Here is a 19714-nt window from a genome sequence, read left to right as displayed (position 1 = left end):
GGCTCTGCTTTCTGTCAGCCAGAGCTGTAGGGATTCAGGCTCGGCCAGCAGCAGGTAACCTCCTGCGGGTGTGAGAGCTCCAGATCAGAGGGGAAAAGCACAAAGGTGTGGATTAATCCAGAGGAGACACCCCATGGTTAATCCCCAATCTGTAACCAGCTGGGAGCACCAAGAAACTCAGGGCCAGCACCGCCTAAGGGAGCAGAAGGCAGAGGATTAGGTTGAGAAGAGACCAAGCCAAGGGGGATCTGGAGCAGCAGAAGCCCTCAGACCACGCAGCTCCAGCACAGCACACTCTAGAAAAACTGCCAGAGCTCGGTGTCAGCAGGGGGGGAGGGAGGACACCCAGAAAGCCCCGCGCCGTGCAGACAGAAGCTGCTCTCTGCTGCTCCTGCCTGGTACCACAAAAGCACACCAACAACTGCGGGGGGAAGGAAGCGCTGGGCTGCAGCCCCTCCTCAGGCAGAGCTGCTGCTTTCACTTCCCCCGGCTTACACCTGGCACCTCTCAGCCCCACGCATCTCCACCAGGGATTCGGGGGAGCCCCTTGTGCTGCTTTGCATGGCCGGCCTCTCACTTACCCCGCCTCAGAGCAAGGCCTATTTTCGGAGCACAGGCAGCGCGCTGCGTTTACCTGCTGCTCTTCACCAGATGACAGCTCCCCTTGCCCTCCCTGCGCCACACGTTGCTTGTTTTCCCTCTCCATCCTCATCTGGACACAGCTCAGGGACTTAAACAACTGCACTGTTAGGGAAGAGGATGAGGAGTGCCCACACCAGCAGTCCCCTCTCACTACTGAAGATTCAGAGGTGTTCCCCTGCCTGCTCCCTCTCCCCTCCGGGCTGGAACTCCAGCACGGTTAAAAGTGGCAGCAGAGAGAGGTGAAAACCAGCCAGGTTTGGGTTTCCTCCCCCAGCCCAGGACTTGCAGGCTCACAGCTGCCCTCTAGCAGAGAGTCTGTCAGCAACACAGCGAGCGAGCCCCACGGCTTCGCGTCCCGGATCTAGGAGGATCTCTGCAGGCAGGCACAGCCGGCGCTTATTAAGGCCAATCCATGTCAGCGCCCACCTGGAGATCACTGCGGGCACGGAATATACACACGGAGAAGAAAGCTGTGATTGCTCGCTGTTTCTAACACAAAACTGAGAAGTTCAAGGACAGGTCCCACAGAAGGAAGCGGCTGTTCCCACAGCGCATCCTCCGGAGCTCATTCCCACACCACACCGAGGAGCAGAACGGTTCCCACGGGCTCAGAAAGCGATTGACAGGCTTAGGGAGGAAAAGAATCCCATCAAACCAAACGCATCCGAGCAGCTGCTCACTGGAGCCTAAGAGCTTACCTCAAGCACTCACGTCAGAGCCCCATTTGAGGCAGGGACCCTCCCAGCGTTCACATTTCAGCACTGCCCCCGCCCCACCACTCCAGGTGCTTTACAGCAGCCTCAAAACCCGCTTCCAAAGCGCCCCGTCCTTCCTCGCATGGCTCCCCCGAGCTCAGCGGGCAGGCAGCACATCATATGACGAGCAGAGCAGAGCGCCCAGCCATTTGCCAGCCTCTCACACGCCTGACCACAGCATTTCCTCCCTGCCTGTTGGCTCGCAGCTCGCCCAGAGGGCTTTAGGGCCGCCTGGGCACAGAGAGCTGCTCCCAGAGGGGCTGCCCCCAACCCGGAGCTCCCCAAAATCCCACCTCAGGTGGGCCAAGCTGGCGCATCCATCACTTTGAGCCAGCCTTGACCTGCTGCATCAGCCACACGCTGCCTGTGTGACAGCAGGCACAGCAGTGGCAGGTCCCAAAACATTTTGCTGCCTCAGGGAGCTCCCCTCAGCCCCCCAGGCCCCGCTCAGCCCCCCAGGGCCCCCCTCAGCCCCCCAGGGCCGCAGCACCACAGGCCTGCAACGCGGGGCCGGAGCCACCCACCTGCAAACGGGGCCAACGTGGTCTGAAAAAGCCTGGGGGCGTCCTGCAGGAGCCGCTGCCTCCGCCTGAAGGAGCCGGGGGGAAAACAACAAAAAAAACCACCACAGAGCTGAGCGGGCGGGCAGCGATTAAACCCTCGGTAACTGCGGTTATCACCACAGGCGCGAGCAGCAGCCGCTGCAGGCCCCTCCAGCCCCGTGAGACAGCGCCTGCCAGGCAGGGAGCGCATGAATTTTCCTCAAAAAAAGCAAAAATAACCCCCCTCACGGCACGGGAGCCCCCCCCGCGCCCCCCGGCCCCTCACGGCCCCGCCGCTCACCGCCCGCCCGGCTCCTCCGCCCCGCCACGACGCGCTTCCGGCCTGCGGCGCGGTGCCCGCTGGGAGTTGTAGTTCCGCGGGCGGCGTCGTCCCCGCTAAGCCCTCCTTCCGCGCGGGGCACGCTGGGAGTTGTAGTCCCACCATGGGTTAGCATCCCGGAAGGCTCCCCCAAACCCAGCGCGGGGCATGCTGGGAGTTGTAGTCCGGCGGCGCAGCATGGCGGAGGAGGGCGAGAGGAAGGCGGCGCTGGAGATGGTGAGGGGCGGCGCGGCGGGGGCTCCGCGGAACCCCCCCCTATCCCCCTCCGGGCCTCAAATCCCCTTTTTTTTCCTCGTTTGCGGCAGGTGCAGGCGGATGGGACGGACGGGAGCTGCGTCACCTTCGTGCTGCACGACGAGGACCACACGCTGGGCAACTCCCTGCGGTACATGGTGATGAAGAAGTGAGTGGGGGGCGCTGAGGGGGCGCTGAGGGGGCTCTGGGGGTGGCGCTGCCTTGTTTACGGCCCCCAGCTCGCTGCCCCTTGGGTACCGGCTGCCCCTCTCTGCTCCTCCGTGGTTAGCTGTGGGAGAAGTTTAATGTCTGATATGTCAGAGGTGTTTTAACCCCTCTGGCCCGCCACTGGACTGGTGGTGCGAGGCTGGTGCCTGGGCGTATTTTTCCTTTGCAAAGCTGCAGCGAGGTGGAGAACACGAATAAAGTCACGCAGGCTGCTCCCCTTCAGTGTACCCCTCCTGTGAGACCCCGGTTCTGTCAACTCCATGAGCCCCAGTGGGTCTGGCTGGCCCAAGCTTCTGACTTCCCTGAGCTGTGCTGTGGGCAGGCCTGGCCCTCACTGCTCTCTTCTCTCTCCTCCTGCAGCCCCGACGTGCAGTTCTGTGGCTACTGCATCACCCACCCCTCAGAAAGCAAGATCAACTTCCGCATCCAGACCAGAGGTACAGACACCGGGTTCCCTTTGTGTCTGGGCTTCTTCTGGGGGAAATCCCCCCTGCTCGGGTCAGGTTTCAGCCCTGGGTTGTTCTAACAAAGAACAGCTCTTTCCTCTCGTTTCTCTGCTAGCCATCTGCAGCATCCTGCCAGCCGAGGCCTGAGGAACCCATGGCCCAGGTGTCTGGGTTGGCTGGCAGCAGGTCCTGAACGGCAACAAAAGGATGAAACAGATCTGCTGCTCCCTGGCAGGGCTGATCATCTGTAAATCAGCGTGGGGTTTGGAAATGGGGCTGACATACCTGGCTGCAGCAGGATAGCTCCTTCCTCCCTCTCCCTGCCAGCTGTGGGACGAGGCTCTCTTGAAAAGCTTCCCCTGCCTGTGCTGTCCCACTGGCTTGCCTCTCAAAGAGGACTTTGTCCCCTGGTAGTAGGTAGCACTGACAACTCTGAGCGTCTGGCACTCGCTCATTGCTCCCAGCACCCCAACCCAGCACCTGTGCCCCCTGCCTGGAGGGGTGCTGTTGTTTCATTCCTTCCCCACGGGGCTGTTCCCTTGAGCATCAGATCCGTAGAAGCCAGTTCCTGGAAGCAAAGTAGTCAGTCTGCGCTTGCTGACTCTTTAATTTCTTAAAAAATAATTCCTGCTTAGTCTAGCCTCACCAAAACCACCTCTTCCTCATGGGACTGACTGAAGTGTAAGTGTCTGCTGCTCCTGCATGGCCCGGACCACCCCTCTGAGGTCAGGTCTCAGGCTGCTGGGCTGGGCTGCGAGGCAGGAGGGTGCGGGCACGTTTCTGGGTGCTGTGTGAGAGCCTCTCCCCGTCACAGGGACTCTGAGAGCTGCACTGCCTTGCAGTGATGAGGGAGAGGTCCTCAGCCACCCCCCCCTTTCACTAATGCATCTCCTTTCCTCAAGGGTCCCTCCCTGCTGTTGAGCCGTTCCGGAAGGGGCTGACTGACCTGATGGGAGTTTGCCAGCATGTGCTCAACACCTTTGAGGTGAGATTGTTGCCTGAAGAGCTGGGGAGCGTTTTCTGCCTCTTGGTCTCACAGGGGAAAGGAGGGGGCTGAGAACTGTGTCGTAGGCGCTTTTGACACACACAAAAAATGTATTTTTTTCAGACATTTTCTGCCTGACCTTGGTTTGGCTGTGGGTTTCCAAGTCTGTGGGCTGCACAGCTCTGAGTGCTGCCTCTGCCGCGTGTGTTTTAGCACGAGAGAGGCTGAGAGGTGGAGCTGTGGGCTGGTGAGGAGACCCAGCGTGCTGGATTGTCTGCTCCAAGGAAAGGGGCAGCCTCAGGGTCTCCAGCAGGATGATGCCAGCGTCTGCACAGCTTCTCTGTAGGGTGCGCTTCTGCAGCTGGGCACAGGGGCAGGGCTCAGTCGCTTCTGAAAGCACCTGGAGCTCTGTCAGAGCATTTTGGGTCCCGCAGCCTTCCCAGAGGCTGGGCAGAGAAGTCACAGCACAGAGTGGGGTGGGGGCAGAGGTGTGTGAATTGCTCAGATGCGTGCTGTTAACCTTTATCCTTTGTTCTTGTTCACAGAAGAGCATGAAGGAATACAGAGCCCAGAAGGAGGAAGAGATGCAGTAGCAATCGGGGCTGGAAGTCCCCATGGATGTGTGTAATGTCTGTGTGTCCAATTCCTTGTGTCAGGAGGTGCTTTTTTTATGACTACTTTGCTGCAAATCTGTATTTTCTCTAATAATAAATCATATAAAGTTTGACGTGCGGAGTTGTTGCTGTGTGAACGCTAGCTAGAAGGCAGCTCTTTCGCTCTTCATGTCTTCCCCTCTCCAAATGTTGCTGGTTTCTGCTGGGGATGGTCAGGTGACAGAACTAGGCTGCCCCAACGTCCACGGGGAGCAGAGTGCTGTGCACAGCCAGGCTCTGAGAGGCAGCACCCTCTCCTGATCGAAATCTTCCTCTTACTGGGGGCTCCTGACTCCAACAGGTGAGAATTAGAAGAGTTGGGTCACTCGGAAGGGACCTAAAAGGTAGGGTCCAACTGCCTGACCACCTCAGGGCTGAACAGCAGTTAAAGTGTATTGAGGAGGACGTTATCCAAGTCCTTCTTCAACACTGACAGCCGTAGGCCATCAAACACCTCGCCAGGCAGCCTGTTCCAGCGTTTGGCCACCTTCACAGTGAAGAAATTTTTCCTAATGCCCACTCCGAGCCTCCCCTGGGGCAGCTTTGTGCTGTTCCCTTGTGCTCTATCACTGCTGACCAGGGGGAAGAGACCGGCACCTCCTGCTCCATTTCCCCTCCTCAGGAATTTGCAGAGAGACACGAGGTCACCTCTCAGCCTCCTTTTCTCCAGACGAGACATCCCAGGTGCCCTCAGCCTCTCCTCACAGGACCTGCCTGCCTTACCCACTTCATTGCCCTCCTCTGGAGGCGTTCAGTAACACAGCCAGTCTTCGTTTGTTAGCAGATGACTATAAAATGGTTCCTCTGCTCATTTGGGGGTGAGATAATTAAAAAAAAAAAAAAAAAACCACAACGCTTTCTCCTCTTTAAACCTCTGAGGAATGCAGGCAGCTGCAAGCCAAGACTGCTCCTCGTGAGCGGGTCTGAAGAGTGCAGAGCTGGAGCCCTGGCCTCGTTTGGATCCGCTGGCAGCCAGCCGAGGGGGGAGAGCCTTTCATCCAGCCTAATGTGGCATGAAATAACAGGAGCTTTTCTGCTCCGTGCTGGGGTGCAGGCCTGTGAACCTTCCCACTGTGCCCTGCCCAGGGGGACACCTCTGTCTCTCCCGCGGAGGTCTGCCGCTACCAAAGGAACCTGCTGGCACCCAATTAAGTATTTAGCAGACTTTGCAGACCCCCTGCTGCTTAATAAGAAACACCCGGAGCCTCTCCTTTTCAAACGCCAGCATGTTTTATTAACACGCAGAGGATGTAAAATGTCAGGTTTTCTCCAGAAAACTGTTCTCTCAAATACAAACTGACAGACCTGCTTTCTGCCGGGCTGGCAGTGGGGTTGTGTTGGCAGGCATTGGGTCCTGAGGCTAGCTGAACCCTACACTCGGTAATAAGGCTCCTTCACCTCCCTGCTTGGTGATGGGTTCACCTTGCCCCTGTCGAAAGGCCCCCACATCTCCAGCAAGTGTCTGCGGTGGCCCTGCTGCTTTTGGCTCATCCTCCTGGCCTGGCGGGGTCGGGGAGGAGGTTTGGGTAAACCAGATCCACCTGTGCTCGGTGCTGTGACCTCTCAGCCCAGGTGTCACGGAGGACAACCCTTCAAAAAGGTCTCGAAGGCCAGGAGCTGGCAGCAGGGAGCTGTCTTTGCCTTTACACTTCCATGAGCAGATAAAATGAGGCTGCATGTGCACCCCTTTTCTGACGTTCATTGCTTTCTTTTTGAGCTGATCCTGGGCTTATTGTACCCTAACAGAGACCCCTGAGGGCTGGGAAGGTGCCATGAGAATGCCAACACAACAGAAGAGCTCTAAAAGGATATTGTTTCCAGCTGATAACTCTCTTCTCTTCCCTCCCCTCTCACAAATTTTGTGATGTTGGTTATAACAGGAGGCACCTGGGAGGAGAACACAAGGGGGAAGTGAAGGAGACAGAAGTCCCTGTTAGGCAGACACACAGCAAGTGCCAGCAATGTCCAGAGCTGGGAGGAGCACAGGGCAGCCTGCTTGTTGCAATATTAATTGTGTGCAGCTCTGAGACTGGTTTTGAAGCATTTAAGGTGAAAATGTTGATCTGAGCATAGCTGCTAATGCGGGAATGATTAAATCTGCTCTTGGAGCATAAAAAGAGATGTTAGCCATGTGGGGCCCAGGAGGTTAATAAGGTAAGAGGATTCCCCCGTGTTCCTGTAGTTGCTGTCTGTCTTGTGAGCATCAGCAGGTCCTGGCTGTCCTTAGGAGAGGATCTTGAATGTTTAGGACTCTGCTCCTTGTGGCATTACCAAAAGTCACTGCTGGGGCGCTGTTCAAATGCTTCAGTCTTCACTGAAATGAACGGGAGCTGTGCATTTACATCTGCTAGCTCACATGCAAGCAAGCAGGAGACAGAACAACCCTTGCCCAGCTCCTGGCAGGCACCAAACGGCCTGGCTGCTGATCGCTGGTTTGGATAGAGCAGGAGGAGGCCAGGCTGACATAACTGGGGCTGTCCTGGATGGAAAAGGACTCCTGAATGCTTTGCTCTGACACTTTGGGACCGTTTGCTGAAACAGAGCACGATAATGTTGAATCTCACCACTTGGGACTGACCTAACATTTAACTGGCTCTGCTTTGGAGCTGCAGCTGGCCCTGCTCAGAGGCAGTGCAGCAGCTGTCCCTGAGGTACCTGCCGAAACCCAGACTTACCAGCTTAGCCTGACACTTCTCCAGATTTCCGTCTCCAAATCTGACCCCCAGCATCGTCTGCTCTCCGGAGCTGCCAGCCTCCTCCAGGCCATCCCGGCTATGGAGGCACTGGCCCAAATCAGCCCCCAGCAAGTCCTGGGCTTATGCGGGGTTGCTCACCTCTGGGGCTCCCACCAGCCAGGACTTCCAACCATTCCAGGCCCATGCGATGTAACGGGGACCCTGAAAAAGCTTTTGGCTCAACCTGTGACCGAGGCACCAGCCGTTCCAGGTGAGTGGGAGGAAGGTTGTAGCCCGGTTTGCCAGCCTGTATCCTCATTACTGCTTTTTACGGGACCTCTTTCCCTGACAAGCCATTTGACACTTCCATGGGCCTCCTCGTTGCGTCCCACCTGCCTCTTCCCACCCTCCCTTCCAGCCACCAGCACTGCACGTCTGCCTTGGCACCTCCTGAGCTGGCTAAATCCAGGCGAGTGAAGGAGTTTCAGGGAGCACCAACGAGATGCAGCGCCGGAGGTGTTGACCTGAAGCAAATCACCCCGTGGCAGCTGCTTGCAAGCCAGCAGGACAGGCCCTGGTGGGTCGGGGCCAGCCCTGTCCTGGCAGGAGACTGCTGAGAGGCTGGGCTGGCCAGAGCTGCATCTGCCACAATTTAGGATAGAGCAGAATTGGAACAAGGCTTGGTGTGCCGCTGGCTTACCCATTGCTACATCCTTGGAGTGGTGTGGGGTGCTCTTTTGAGGCCACAGAATCCCTTCGCCTGTAAATGTGGACAAATATAGAAACATGCAGAATTTAGGTATTTTTTTAATAAGCACAGTCGTTTAAAAAAATCCTTCTGCTAAGATACCTGTGTTAGAACACTTCAGTCTAAACCATTTCTGCATCAACTTCCACTTGTCCAGCTCTGGCACACAGCAGCAGTGCTGTGAAATGGATACAGACAAATCTCCTCCAGTGGGGAGGTAAGGTTATGGAAAACATGCTGGTCTAGATAACCCTCAGTTTTTTGGTTTCCACTGAAACCCATTCGTCTTTCAAAAATACGATCTGTTTGTAAAAATTTGCATTTCAGTGTAAGCAAAGCTACAAAAAAAAAAAAAAAAAAAAAAAACAACAAAAAACAAGCACCATCACCTCAAAAATGTTCTGCTTTATTTGCAGGTCTTTTCTCTTCTCCCTTTTTCCTTTCTCCCTTTTTTCCATGATAAGGTGAAAAGGGAAAAGAGGAGAGGAGAAAGAGGTAAAAGAAGAAAAAAACAACAGGGACATCATCAAAACCTTGGCAACTAAAGCTTCCTCATGTAGGTTTTCTTGAAGTTTTGGCAAGAGGTACAAGCATGATTTTTAGGAAGTCATGCAGGAAAAAGCACTTGGGGATTAATCATTTTGAGTAGTAAATTTGTAAGGCTCTTTGCCGTGTGTCGGTCAGCTCCAGCAGCTCTTTCAGCTGAGACTGCCCCTTCCCCGTTGCCTTTTGCATCTTAGCTTGACCCTGAGGGTGAGGATCTGAGCTGTGGTGTCACAGTGCTGTGTCCAGGACGTGGTGGGGTCGAGGAATTGGGGAGGGGGAAGCTGGGGCAGATGGTTTGGTGTGGCTGGATGCTGCTGCTGGTTCCTGCCTAGGACAACTGCTCTCCTAAGCTGTGCTGTCGCATGCATGCAGTCACCTCCTGAGAACCTGGAGCAGATTTCCCAGGAAAAGGGAAAGAGGAGGAGTCCTTTAGGAGGAGTCCCAGGTGAGGTTGGTCACATCACAAAGCTGGGTTGCTGCCCATCCCTCCGTGCCGTGGCTGCAGGCGGGGAGATTTCAGGCCACTGATGGTCTACGAGGCCTATGTGTGCCTGGGTCTTATCCTGGCTCTCTGCCCTGGGACAAACTGTTCCAGCAGCAGAGGGAGATCATAAGAGATGTCTTTTTGGCCTTTTCAGCTGGAAATTTGTCACTCAGGTGCCTTGCCCTCTCCTCCCCATCCCACATCCATCTCCAGATGGCAGCATCTCAACTTTCCTTCCCTTTTCGCACCCATCTCCCCACCCCATGTTGCTACCCAAGACGAATGGCTCTAAGTCACTCGGCTGTTCCGCAGGGAACTGAAAAATCCTACAAGGGGCTGGATCCCATTCTTCCTCTCCTCCTGCAGAGGCGATTTGGACGGGAGGAAGGACAAGCAGAGCTCAGAGGCAGTGTTCAGAGCTAGTCCCAGGCATCAGTGAAATGCTGCAGCTCCTGCCAGGTGGGTTACGAGGCGGAGGCAAAAACAACTCAAGCCCAGCCAGGAGATGGCTGTGCGAGAGAAATGGAGGTGTCCTGCTGTCTTTTCACAGTGCCTTCTCCGCTGTGCCTCGTGGGGAGCTTTAGGAAGAGCTGTACTTGTTGCTCAAGCGGGAGCTGCTCCGGTCCAAGCCAAGCTCCTGCCCGTTGGCTTTCCACTTGCCCACGGAGCCCTTCTCATCCGTCGGCGTGATGCTCAGAGCGGGTCTCTGGCACCAGCAGCACAGGCAGGACTGTGGGGAGACAAGCAGGGGGAGACAGAGGTTACACGTGTGGATTATGGGGTAAAAGAGGAGGAAATGTGGGAAAGTTCCCAGTGATGTTGGGGGTCAACCCGCACGGTGCCGGGCTGGGAGTCACAGGCACGGTGAGCGCGGCTCTCCTGCAGCTCAGGTGTGTCGAGACAGGGCTGGTGAGCCTTGGAAGTGAAGACAGGAAAACACTGTGCACCTTTTGCAGCTGTGCTTTCTCATCAGCAAATAGGGCTGATGCTTGCCTGGGCTCAGCCCCTTGCCACAGCCACTGGGAGGTGATTCCCATCCCATCCCCTTCCTTTCCCCAGCCTCCCCTCCTGAGATTTTTCTCCGAGCAATTTGGGCTCAAAAGTTTAGAGCAGCCCCAGTCTTGGTTTAAAGGCATGTGGGGATGTTTCTGACCCAGAATAGCAGTCTTCTCTGGTCTTGCACTGGCAAAAGCCCCACCAGAAGAGGGTAGGAAGCTCTAGCGTGCTTGGAGCTGGGAAGAGAGGCACCCAGCAGGGTGAAAATTTGGGAGGAAAAATACAATGAGGAAAAAAGGGAATGCTGTGAGCTGCTGGCAGCCCCAGCATGTGCCTGATGCCTGCCTTTCTCCCCATCTAGGACGCCCAGAAGCCCATGGTGATGGGAGTGCCTGGTCTGGGGGAGCTGGTGGCCTTGGGACCGGTGTCTGGGCACGCACCGTGCATGAAATTGCAGCCAAAATGAGCACAGCCAGGGGCTCCAGGAGCCAGCCCTACCTGGAAGCAGTTCTTGAATTTTCGGCTGACGAAGTAGAGAGCCACGGGGTTGATGCAGGAGTTGAGGGAGGCCATGTTGATCCCAAAATAATCCATCACGAGGAGGAAACTGAGACAAGAGGGGAGAGAAGGGGCTGGGAGCTCGCCGAGGGGACCCCTGAAGGAGGGTTTCCAAGCTACCTGGCCTGGGAACCTGCTTCCATGGGGGGACCGGTGACAGATACCAGACAGAAGAGCACAAAACCGTCCCTCCTGGGATTCAGCAGTGGCACAACAATTTTTCCTGCGAGGAGCATTTCCTGAGGAACCTAAGAGCAGGAGATCTGATTTCCCCCGGTGGCCTTGATGCTCCCACATTCAAGCACAGTAGCAGGGTCTGTCCTGAGCTGGATTCGGGGTGATGGGCAGGGAGGAGAGGGGAAGATGGGCACCTGCCATGTAGCAGAAAGTGTGCTACAGTCCTTTTGGCCCTGCTGAGAACATTTCTCTGCCCAGGAGACCTCTTTAACCCATAGGCTTTACAGAGACGTTTCAGAATTGAATTTCCTCTTTTCCTGAGGCCCCTCACCTCCTTTCTCTGTGCCTTTCTGGGGGGGCGATGCCATCCAGAAAAGCGGCCTGAAAGTTTTTCGGAAGGCAGCTCCACCAGCCTGCAATGAGCCCAGCGGAACATTGTCTGGGTCCCCTACCTGAGCAGTTCGCATCTGTTGGGGTCCGTCTGGTCGTAGATGGTCTTCTTGAGGATGCGGCTGAGGTGGAGCGGCAGCCAGCAGAGCGCGAAGATCACCACCAGGCAGAACACGGTCTTGGCCACCTCCCGGCGCTGCGAGGAGAAGGTGGGCAGGGGAGAAGGGATGCTCTGGCTGAGCACTGGAGAGCGGCCGGGGCCAAGCACCATCTCCCCGTGCTGAGCAAGGGCCCTTCGAGTTACTTCTACAACCCGAGCAGGGCTGGGCACCCCTCTGAGTCCAAAGCACACTCCCAGCTCCTGCTTCAGGAGGACGACTCATGAGATCCAGGCTGCAGAAAGCAGTAAGGTAACCAGTAGCACGAGATAGATCAGGATAGGGTCTCCTTCACCCCATCCTACCATCACTCCTGGTCGCTTTGCTAGTCCCTGGAGCATGGACCCTCATCTGTCCACTCTTCACGCTAGGTTATTGTGACAACCAGCTCCTCAGAAAAGCATGGGAGGGAATGGGAAGCTACAGCAAGGCCAGAAATAAATGGCCATAGACATTGAAAAGCAAGCTGGCCCACGGCCACGGTGCTGGTGGCTTGTGTTGGCACTGAGGTGGGAGACTGGAGCTGAGGGCCGCTTTTCCTGGTTGAATCCATGCATTGATGGGTCAAGAAGTCATTGACCACTGTGAAGCTACGTTAGCTCATATGTGTCCTCTACAGGAAGCTGGGATTGTTCTCCTTTTCTACAACACTACCTCTCATTTTGGGAAATATTGGGGTTTCTGCCCTCCTGGCTTTCTTACCCGTTTCATGTGGTCGTTCAGAGCGATTCTCATGCCGTTTCTCTTGCTCAACATTTCGCACGACATGAGTGTGTAGAAGATGCCAGTGCATACCAGGGGCAGGCAGAAATAGAAGCCGAAAAGCCACCAGTCCTTCACGTCACGATAGAACTGCATGCAAAGCAGAGAGGAACAAAAACGGGGAGAAGGGGGTAATGGGGCATCGGTCCCTGACACTGATGCTGCCCCCATCAGCTCACTCCGACACCTCAGATGGGTGAAAGTGTAACTGCCCCAGGCTAAGTACACCTGGGGTAATCTTGCCCTGAGGCTGGTTCATGTTCAACCCAAAGAAGTGAAGCCTGTTTTACATCTGGCTGCTGGTCTAGCACTCTTGTACAAGAACCAGTTTCAAGGAGCATGTTTTGGCAGATATAGGGTTGGGAGGGTAAGTTCTGATGCTTTGTAAGTGTCTTCATCCCCTTGCTCACCCTTAGCTGCCCCTGTGCTAATGGCTACTTATGCAGCCTGGTTGTGGAGATGCTCCTTGGCCTGTTGTGACAGCCTAGCATCTTGCTGAGGTTTCCTGAGATGGGTCATGACCTGGTGTGGGCAATGAGGACACAACACAGCTTTTAAGGACCTTCTGCCTGTTTTCTGGCCCCACGCTCAAAGCAACTCTACCCCGTTAGTACTTTCTGAGTCTTCTGTGCTTTGCCTAATGCTGCTCTCCCCAAATTCACCCCGATGCCTGGAAACCATCTGCAGAAGCATCCAACCTCTCATCGAGGAGGGAGGATGCCCCGTTTGCCCATGCCTTCCTCATGCTGCAGCCGGGATGGGGCAGCGTACGTACCATCATGAAGCTGGATTTCTGCTCGGAGGCAAGCATGCACACCCACAGGTCTCGGTCCCAGTAGTTGAGCTCTACCATGTCAAAGGCTATGGCTTCGGGGACTGCCAGCACGATGGCCACTGCCCAGATCAGCGTCACCTCCACTGCCTTCCACATGGGGATCCCTATCCCCTGGATCCGACTCCAGGAGGCCACTGCTCGGTACCTGCTCAACGCGTGGGGACACAACAGGAGCAGAGAGGAGTGAGAAGAGCCACCAACAGGAAAGGGGCCTGGAAGGTGTGTATTAGAGTTGTCCCCTTTCCCTTGCCCCTTCCTCCACCACCCCTGAGCTTTCTCCTTCTGTGGAATGGGGAGGATCAGGAGCAGGGGCTCAGGGGAGGAGTGTGAGGGCAGCGCTCCTTGGCCAATATCTGGCCACCTCCCGGTGGGAGGGGTGCCACCCTTCCCCACCACCCTGGCAGCTCTTCTCACATGTTGTGCTCCTCCTCTCAAGCTTTTCCAGCAGGATTTACACTTCATCCCCACAGGGAGGAGTCAGTTCCTGATGGATTTCAGCCCCATGTGACAACACCCTATTCCCTTCTCTGAATTTGGCCCAGAACCAACCCATCGGTGACAACAGAGGGGGCTATGCTGTGGTTAAATATGGGCCAGGATGGGCAAGGCATCTGTGGGAGTTGTTTCTCACCTGTCGATGCTGAGAGCACAAAGGCTGAGCACCGTGATGCCCACCGACGCCTTCTGGATGAAGGGGACCAGCTTGCACACCTGCACGCCGAAAGGCCAGTCCTTGGCCAGGAGCTGGAGAAGAACCACAGGATTAACAGGGAAAGTGCCTCTGGCTTCCCGTAATGGCAGGTGGTTGCCCACAAGGTGCAAGAAGCCCACAAGGAGCAGCTGAAAGCACTCTGAGGTTACCTCCACCGGGGCTGTGCGGTGTGTGCTCCCGGTGCTTTGCGTCATGCTGGGAACCACTCCTTTCCCCAGGGGCTCGTGGTTGACACCTATGTGGAGGGATCGTCCAGGCAACAGGTCCTGAACCCACGCCCTGGGTGTTTTTGGGTGGACTGGAATCCGAAAAGCCACAATGGGCTTTGGGTCACTTTTGGAGGGTGTCGTGCTCTGAGCAGCCAAAGTCCAGCAAGGACAGCTTGTTTCAGAGCCATGTAGGCTCACGTCCTCACTGTGCTCTGCCCTTCTGCCATGCCTTTGCGCAAACCCTCCTCCAAACTTTCGTGCAGCATTATTTGAAACTAATGATGTTTGGTTGCTTGAGACCAAAGGAAAGCAACGGTTGATTTCAGCAAGCAATCGGGTATCCCCTGTATGTCAGAACACCCTGAACAAATCTGGGCAAGGCAAGAAGCAAGGTTTGCTTACACGTGAATTTGAAGAGGGTTCCTTCCCTCACCTCAGCCCCAATCTACCACCAATGCCAACAGCCTTCTTCACTCCTGCTCCCAGCTTTTCTCACCTCTGGCAGTTTTTGATCTGGTTTTCCCTTTGAAGCTACTCATGGCCTGAAACCCAGCTGGGGCAAGCAGAGGGCATCACTGGGGACAATATGCATCGGAGACAGCAGAAAGGGAGCTCTGAGAGATGGCTGGCTGTGTCTCCAAGCCAAGAGCTTGCATTAACATGAACCATCCCATAGGTGAGGCCTTTGGTATAAGCCATGAGCATGAAGAGCTGTGCCCCCCGGTTCTTGCCTGTCTTGGATGCAGGGCTGGGTATTCAGCCTGTGACACCTTCCTCAGGGGGGTCATTCCTGAAGCCTGCATCTGGTCCCACACCTTTTTTTTTATGAAGCACAGGACCTTCCTATAGCACAGGCTTATGAAATATGGCAAACAGATCCCAAAAGGGAGGGCCGTTAGACATCTCTACTGCTGGTCCTGTTGAATAAATCAGCTATATAACAGCTCTATATCCAACGTATCTGTTGTGTAAAGCCAGTTATATAAATCAAGCTGAGATCCACGTCCTTCACCCCATGGCATCCCTTCAAGACCCGGCCCACCAAAATCTAATGTGGTGGGCGAGAAGGAGCCACACAAGCCCCAGCACATCTCACGCCACACGACTGCTGCTCCTAACTGGGGTCTGAGCCCCACAGCCACCTCTGCCCACCCCTCTCTACCCCGCTGCAGTGGGCAGAGCTCGGGTTCCTCCGCTTCTTCGTCACATCTCTTCCCTCTAGCATGGGGAGCAATGTCTGAAAGAAGCCCCCTGTTTTGTAGGACAGCCCTGTTCCTTGTTCCTGGGTGAGTCTTTCTGCTTAGCTGGAATAAAGCAGATGTTTGCCTGAGGCTGGTTTGTGAGCTGTGCTGGGAGTGGTGTGCCTAGCGCACGAGAACAGCGGGTTTTGCTCGACTGAAATAAACTTTGGGTTGTAATGTCAGGAGACTGCAAGTGGCTCTTTTCTTGACATGTTAAATGAGATTTAAAAGATCTGGATGGGTGTGTGTGTGGAAAACACAGCAGTAGGTGGGAACACCTCTGCTTTCCCAGGAACATACTGCGTCAGCTCATGTTTTCCTTTTCCTTTGGAGAGCAGGATCTCCCTCCCCCTTTCCTGCCCAAACTGGAGCCTGAAATAAAGAGCGGAAGATAGCTATTCCCCAGGGCACTGAGGCAGGTGGGAGCAAACGCTGTTCCTGCCGCACGAAACCTACCTTGTACACGTTGATGGGCAGAGCAATGAGGATGTAGAGGAGGTCTCCGAGCGCCAGGCTAGCGATGAGGACGTTGGGCCCATTCCTCATGCACTTGTTCTTGTAAATGATCCGGAGGAGCGTGGAGTTGCCGATGATCCCCACTATGAAGATGGTGCAGGACACGATGGTGTTGATGTACTTGAAGATGTGCCTGATATCCGCGGGCTTCATGCACACGGGCAGCAGGGGTGGCTCGGAGCCGCTGCTCCGGGGGAGGCTCTCGGAGCGGTTGGGCAGCCTGGTGTCCTGCAGCAGGCTTGGCTGGAGCAGGCTGTACGCCTGCTCCTGGCTGAGCACCTCGAAGGGGACGGTGCTCTCCGGGAAAACCCCCGGGGTCTGGCTGCATGCCCCGGAGAAGAGGCAGGTCAGGAGAATGGCGAGAGTGATGGGAGTTGGGATGCTCGCCATGGAGGACTGAGAGGCAAAGCTGGCCCTGGGAGCCCTTGGGATGCTCATGGGGCGTCTTTGCTTGGGTCTGGATCTGTGGGTGGAGAAAGGGACAAGGGGGAAAATGGGTTAGAGGAGAAGGGGGTCTGGTAGTGCTCGAGAAGGTGCTGGAGAGGGTTTCTTCTGGCTGCAAGCAGGCGGTGGTGGCCTGTGCTCCGGTCACCTGCAGCCAGTGGAGCACAAGCAGCAGTTTTGAGGCACCTGCCCCACCAACGCATCGGGGTAATTCTGCAAACCCCATCTCTGGGTCCATGGAACCAGGGGAGCTTTTCTTCCAGTTTGTGCCATGGGAAAACCGGAGCAGTGCAAACGTCAGCAGAGCCTATGCGGCATCGCTCAGCACAAAGAGACAACCCTCAGCGCGGTCTTGCTGGGAAACGTGCTGGGAAAATGCCACGAGGGTTTTTCCAGAAATGCTGTATTGATACCTGACATCTTATTCGGATTTATGTGCTAGTAGAGTGGCCCCTCCTTCCCCATCCTTATCGCTGTTAATTGAACTGCTTCCTTTCCAAATCCACCATGCTGTTCAGCTCCATACCGGGGGACATTAATCTCTCTGTGTTGGCTGTGGCGTTGGCTGCTGAGCGCAGTAAAAGGTCTCTCAAGCTGACCAAAGCTGGAGCACTGCTAATAAATATCACCCGAGCAGGCTCTGCTTTGCAAATCTCAGGCAATGCTCTCAGGCAGGACTGGCCCAGTGGCAGCTCTGTGGCCACGAGTGGCTGATGAGACAGCTGAGGACGCTGTAGCACTGTCCTGGCACGATGTGGTTTTGGGGAAGGGGCTTCTGGATGATCCAGATATGGCCACTGGTGGGAAATGAGCCCAGGGAGGGAGGGGAAGGTGCCAGCACCCTGCCAAGCTGTGCCACCTGGGCAGATCTTGGCTCTGCCGTTAGAAGTGGGTGAAGAGCACATTGCTCAAGCTACAAAACTGCAGCTTCGAAGGGAGGAAAAGTTGCTATGCCTGGACTGAAAATGGGAACCTTTTAGGGCTTCCCCCCAGGCTCTGTAGGAGCACGTGCAGCTTTCTGCTTGTTTGGAAGTCTCCAAGCGTGATCAACGTGAAGTTGGCCTCTTTCCCAAGGAACCAGCCTAACCTGACCTACCCTTTTCTCGGTTTCACCCCACTGCTCCTGCCAGAAAATCTAAATCAGGCTCGGTTCTCGCCGACCCCCTTACGTCCTTCGGCCAGGTCCTTAGTGCGTGCCACTGTAAACAGGCAGTGTCGGGAGGAAACTTGCAAATTATTCTCAGTTACACATCAAACATAGGCAATAAAATAACCAAATCCCTTCAGCCACAGTTCAGACCTCACCAACTAGACAGGTTAGCTTTCAGTTCTGTTAAAGCAGCCAAATTTTGAAGATGTTTTCTTTCTAGTTTGAACCCCTGTGTTGTGATGGCACCTCAGATATGGTTTCACCACAGGAAAGTTAAAGATCCCATCGCTTTTCTTTTCAGCTCACCATCAGCATGCTTCCCTGTGCTAAAATATTCATGCCTGGTGCACAGCAATCTTGTGTGTTCACCGTACCTTTCATCTCCGCAGGCTAAAGCAGCTTTGCAAACTTATCTGGCAGATAAGCCACATTGGTGTGAGCCAGGACAGCCTCTACAAAGTTATTTGCCTGCCTCTGGCTGAGGGAAAAAAAAAAAAGAAGCAAGTTTTCAATGCCTTCAAGAGCGTTTAGAAGTGTCTTCACATGATGGTGGGGAACATCTTACAGGACCCTCACCTGTCCTATAAGCACCCAGTTTATGTGGGTATCCCAATCCCAAGGGATGCCTGCAGGTGTGTCCTGTTGCTCCTAAGCACAAAATAATCCAAAAGCTGGGGAACCCTCAGCCCCTCCTGCCCATCCTGCGTGGGCAGAGCTGATGTCCTGAGGCAGGGACCTTGGGGTGCCAGCTTATCACCTGTAAAATGCTGTGAGGAGAACCTCGCTCCGTGGTGGTGGCTAGGAAGGTCCCAGTACATCCATTAAGTCCCAATTGCCCAGCCTGGGACCTTGTGGCTGGAGAAGCTTCTCCAGCACCATCTTCCTGATATTTACCTCAGCACCTGTGTAGGTACCAGAGCGTCCTTGGGAAGCTCTTGTGTCCTGTGCCCTCTGCAGCAGCGGGCTGCTCCTCTCTGCTCCGCCTGGTGCTGTTCAGCCCCCGGGTATTTGGCAGGAGAGCTCATGTGAGTAAGGATCACAGGACATGGCTCACTGGATCCTGCCCATCCCTTCCACAGTGAAAAAAAAAGAAAAGGGCTTCTCCCCCTTCTTGCCTTAATATACAACAATTTAGTAAAAGGGGAGCATTGTTTTCTCCTGCTCAACAGCCCACAGACTTCTTGTCCTCCGAGTTGCCTCTCCCCTCCCTCATCTCAGCGTGCTTGCAAACACAACTCTTTCTCATTTGCGGGGGAAACTGAGGCACAAAAGGGCCAAGAGGCTTGCTGGGTGCCCAGCAGATGTGAAACCAAAGTCAGCATCACTTGATCCCAAATCCTTGTGTTTCTGATCCTCCAGGGAGGTGACTCTGCGCCCGACATCCCCATCCCACCTGCCCAGCTGAGGCTCTTCTTTTCTGCAAATAAACATCTCTTGCAGCAAAAGTGCAATGGGTGGGAAGAGGGGGGGGAGAGGCAGATATGAGCACCACATCCCCAGCTGCTTCCCTGACCTGGACCCACCATGGTCCCAAAACTGGCTGATTTTTGCCCAGAGGCGTGCCGGGTGGATGTCTTCTCCAGCCCCTGCACCACCTGTTAGACCTTGCTCGGGTCCCACCAAGAAACGTGTGAAAACTCACCCAGCTGCAGGAAATCGTTTTGTTTGCAAATCAGTGCACGGCACAGCAAAGCTTTTCATCAGCGTTAGGTTACCTTCCTCCAGGCCACGAGCTTTGGGTGCTCTCGGGATCAGTTTCTCTCCCTCTCACGGCCCCTTGCCATGTCCTGCAGGTCCCAGGAGGACGGCAGCGCTGTAGATCCTGCAGTTTGCTTTTGCGTTGTGGGCTGGTGCTTCAGGGGGGTGGGGGGGAAGTTTCTTCCCTCTCGTGACTTGCTGAGGTCTCTCCAAACAGAGGACTTGGTTATATAGAAGATCACAGGGCTCCCCCCGAACGCAGCCGCTGTGACCAATAAGTGAAGAGCAGGACAGGGATGGAGGAGGAGGGCGAAGCGGGAGAAACACGGGCAGCCCCGTGGAGGGATGAAAATAACAACCAAACAGAGCTCCAGGCGGAGGGAGGGAGCTGGGGGATGGCTGCTGACCGCAGGCAGCGTGCCTGCACGGCACAATGCTGTGACAGCTCTGAGGGGCTGCGCCTTGGCAGAGGGACCTGCGGCCCCAAACACCTCTGGGGAAAGGATTTGGGGAGGCATCGAAGCCTTTTCGAAAGCCAGCTGCTCTGCATGGAGCTTCTGAAGGGGCTTTCGGGAGCACGGGCAGCTCAA

The 19714-nt window shown here is 55.4% G+C and overlaps 2 protein-coding genes across 4 annotated transcripts; one reads left to right on the top strand and one right to left on the bottom strand.

The window, feature by feature from the left end:
- The first annotated feature begins 2444 nt into the window (after nt 1-2444).
- On the top strand, nt 2445-4893 carry LOC309882952 (DNA-directed RNA polymerases I and III subunit RPAC2-like). 2 transcript variants are annotated; one of them, XM_082770494.1, is made up of 5 exons: nt 2445-2495; nt 2585-2682; nt 3102-3178; nt 4090-4172; nt 4721-4893. In XM_082770494.1, exons 1-5 carry the CDS (start codon nt 2457-2459, stop codon nt 4763-4765), a joined length of 342 nt encoding a protein of 113 aa, XP_082626620.1. In that variant the 5' UTR covers nt 2445-2456; the 3' UTR covers nt 4766-4893. The 2 variants fall into 2 exon arrangements, with proteins under 2 accessions (XP_082626620.1, XP_082626619.1); XM_082770493.1 differs by having other exon boundaries at nt 4718-4893.
- A 1153-nt stretch (nt 4894-6046) lies between these two features.
- Nucleotides 6047-19422, bottom strand: LOC309883045 (endothelin receptor type B-like). 2 transcript variants are annotated; one of them, XM_082770703.1, is made up of 8 exons: nt 19069-19422; nt 15773-16295; nt 13786-13898; nt 13095-13299; nt 12260-12409; nt 11462-11595; nt 10773-10881; nt 6047-10008 (listed from the first exon to the last, which is right to left on the bottom strand). In XM_082770703.1, exons 1-8 carry the CDS (start codon nt 19125-19127, stop codon nt 9859-9861), a joined length of 1443 nt encoding a protein of 480 aa, XP_082626829.1. In that variant the 5' UTR covers nt 19128-19422; the 3' UTR covers nt 6047-9858. The 2 variants fall into 2 exon arrangements, with proteins under 2 accessions (XP_082626829.1, XP_082626830.1); XM_082770704.1 differs by having other exon boundaries at nt 19142-19420.
- Between the last annotated feature and the right edge of the window lie 292 nt (nt 19423-19714).

Source organism: Aythya marila (genome assembly GCF_965140915.1).
Source record: "Aythya marila genome assembly, chromosome: 13".
Taxonomy (NCBI): domain Eukaryota; kingdom Metazoa; phylum Chordata; class Aves; order Anseriformes; family Anatidae; genus Aythya; species Aythya marila.
The sequence above is the reverse complement of the archived record's forward strand: the minus strand, read 5'-3'. Positions and strand labels throughout refer to the sequence as shown.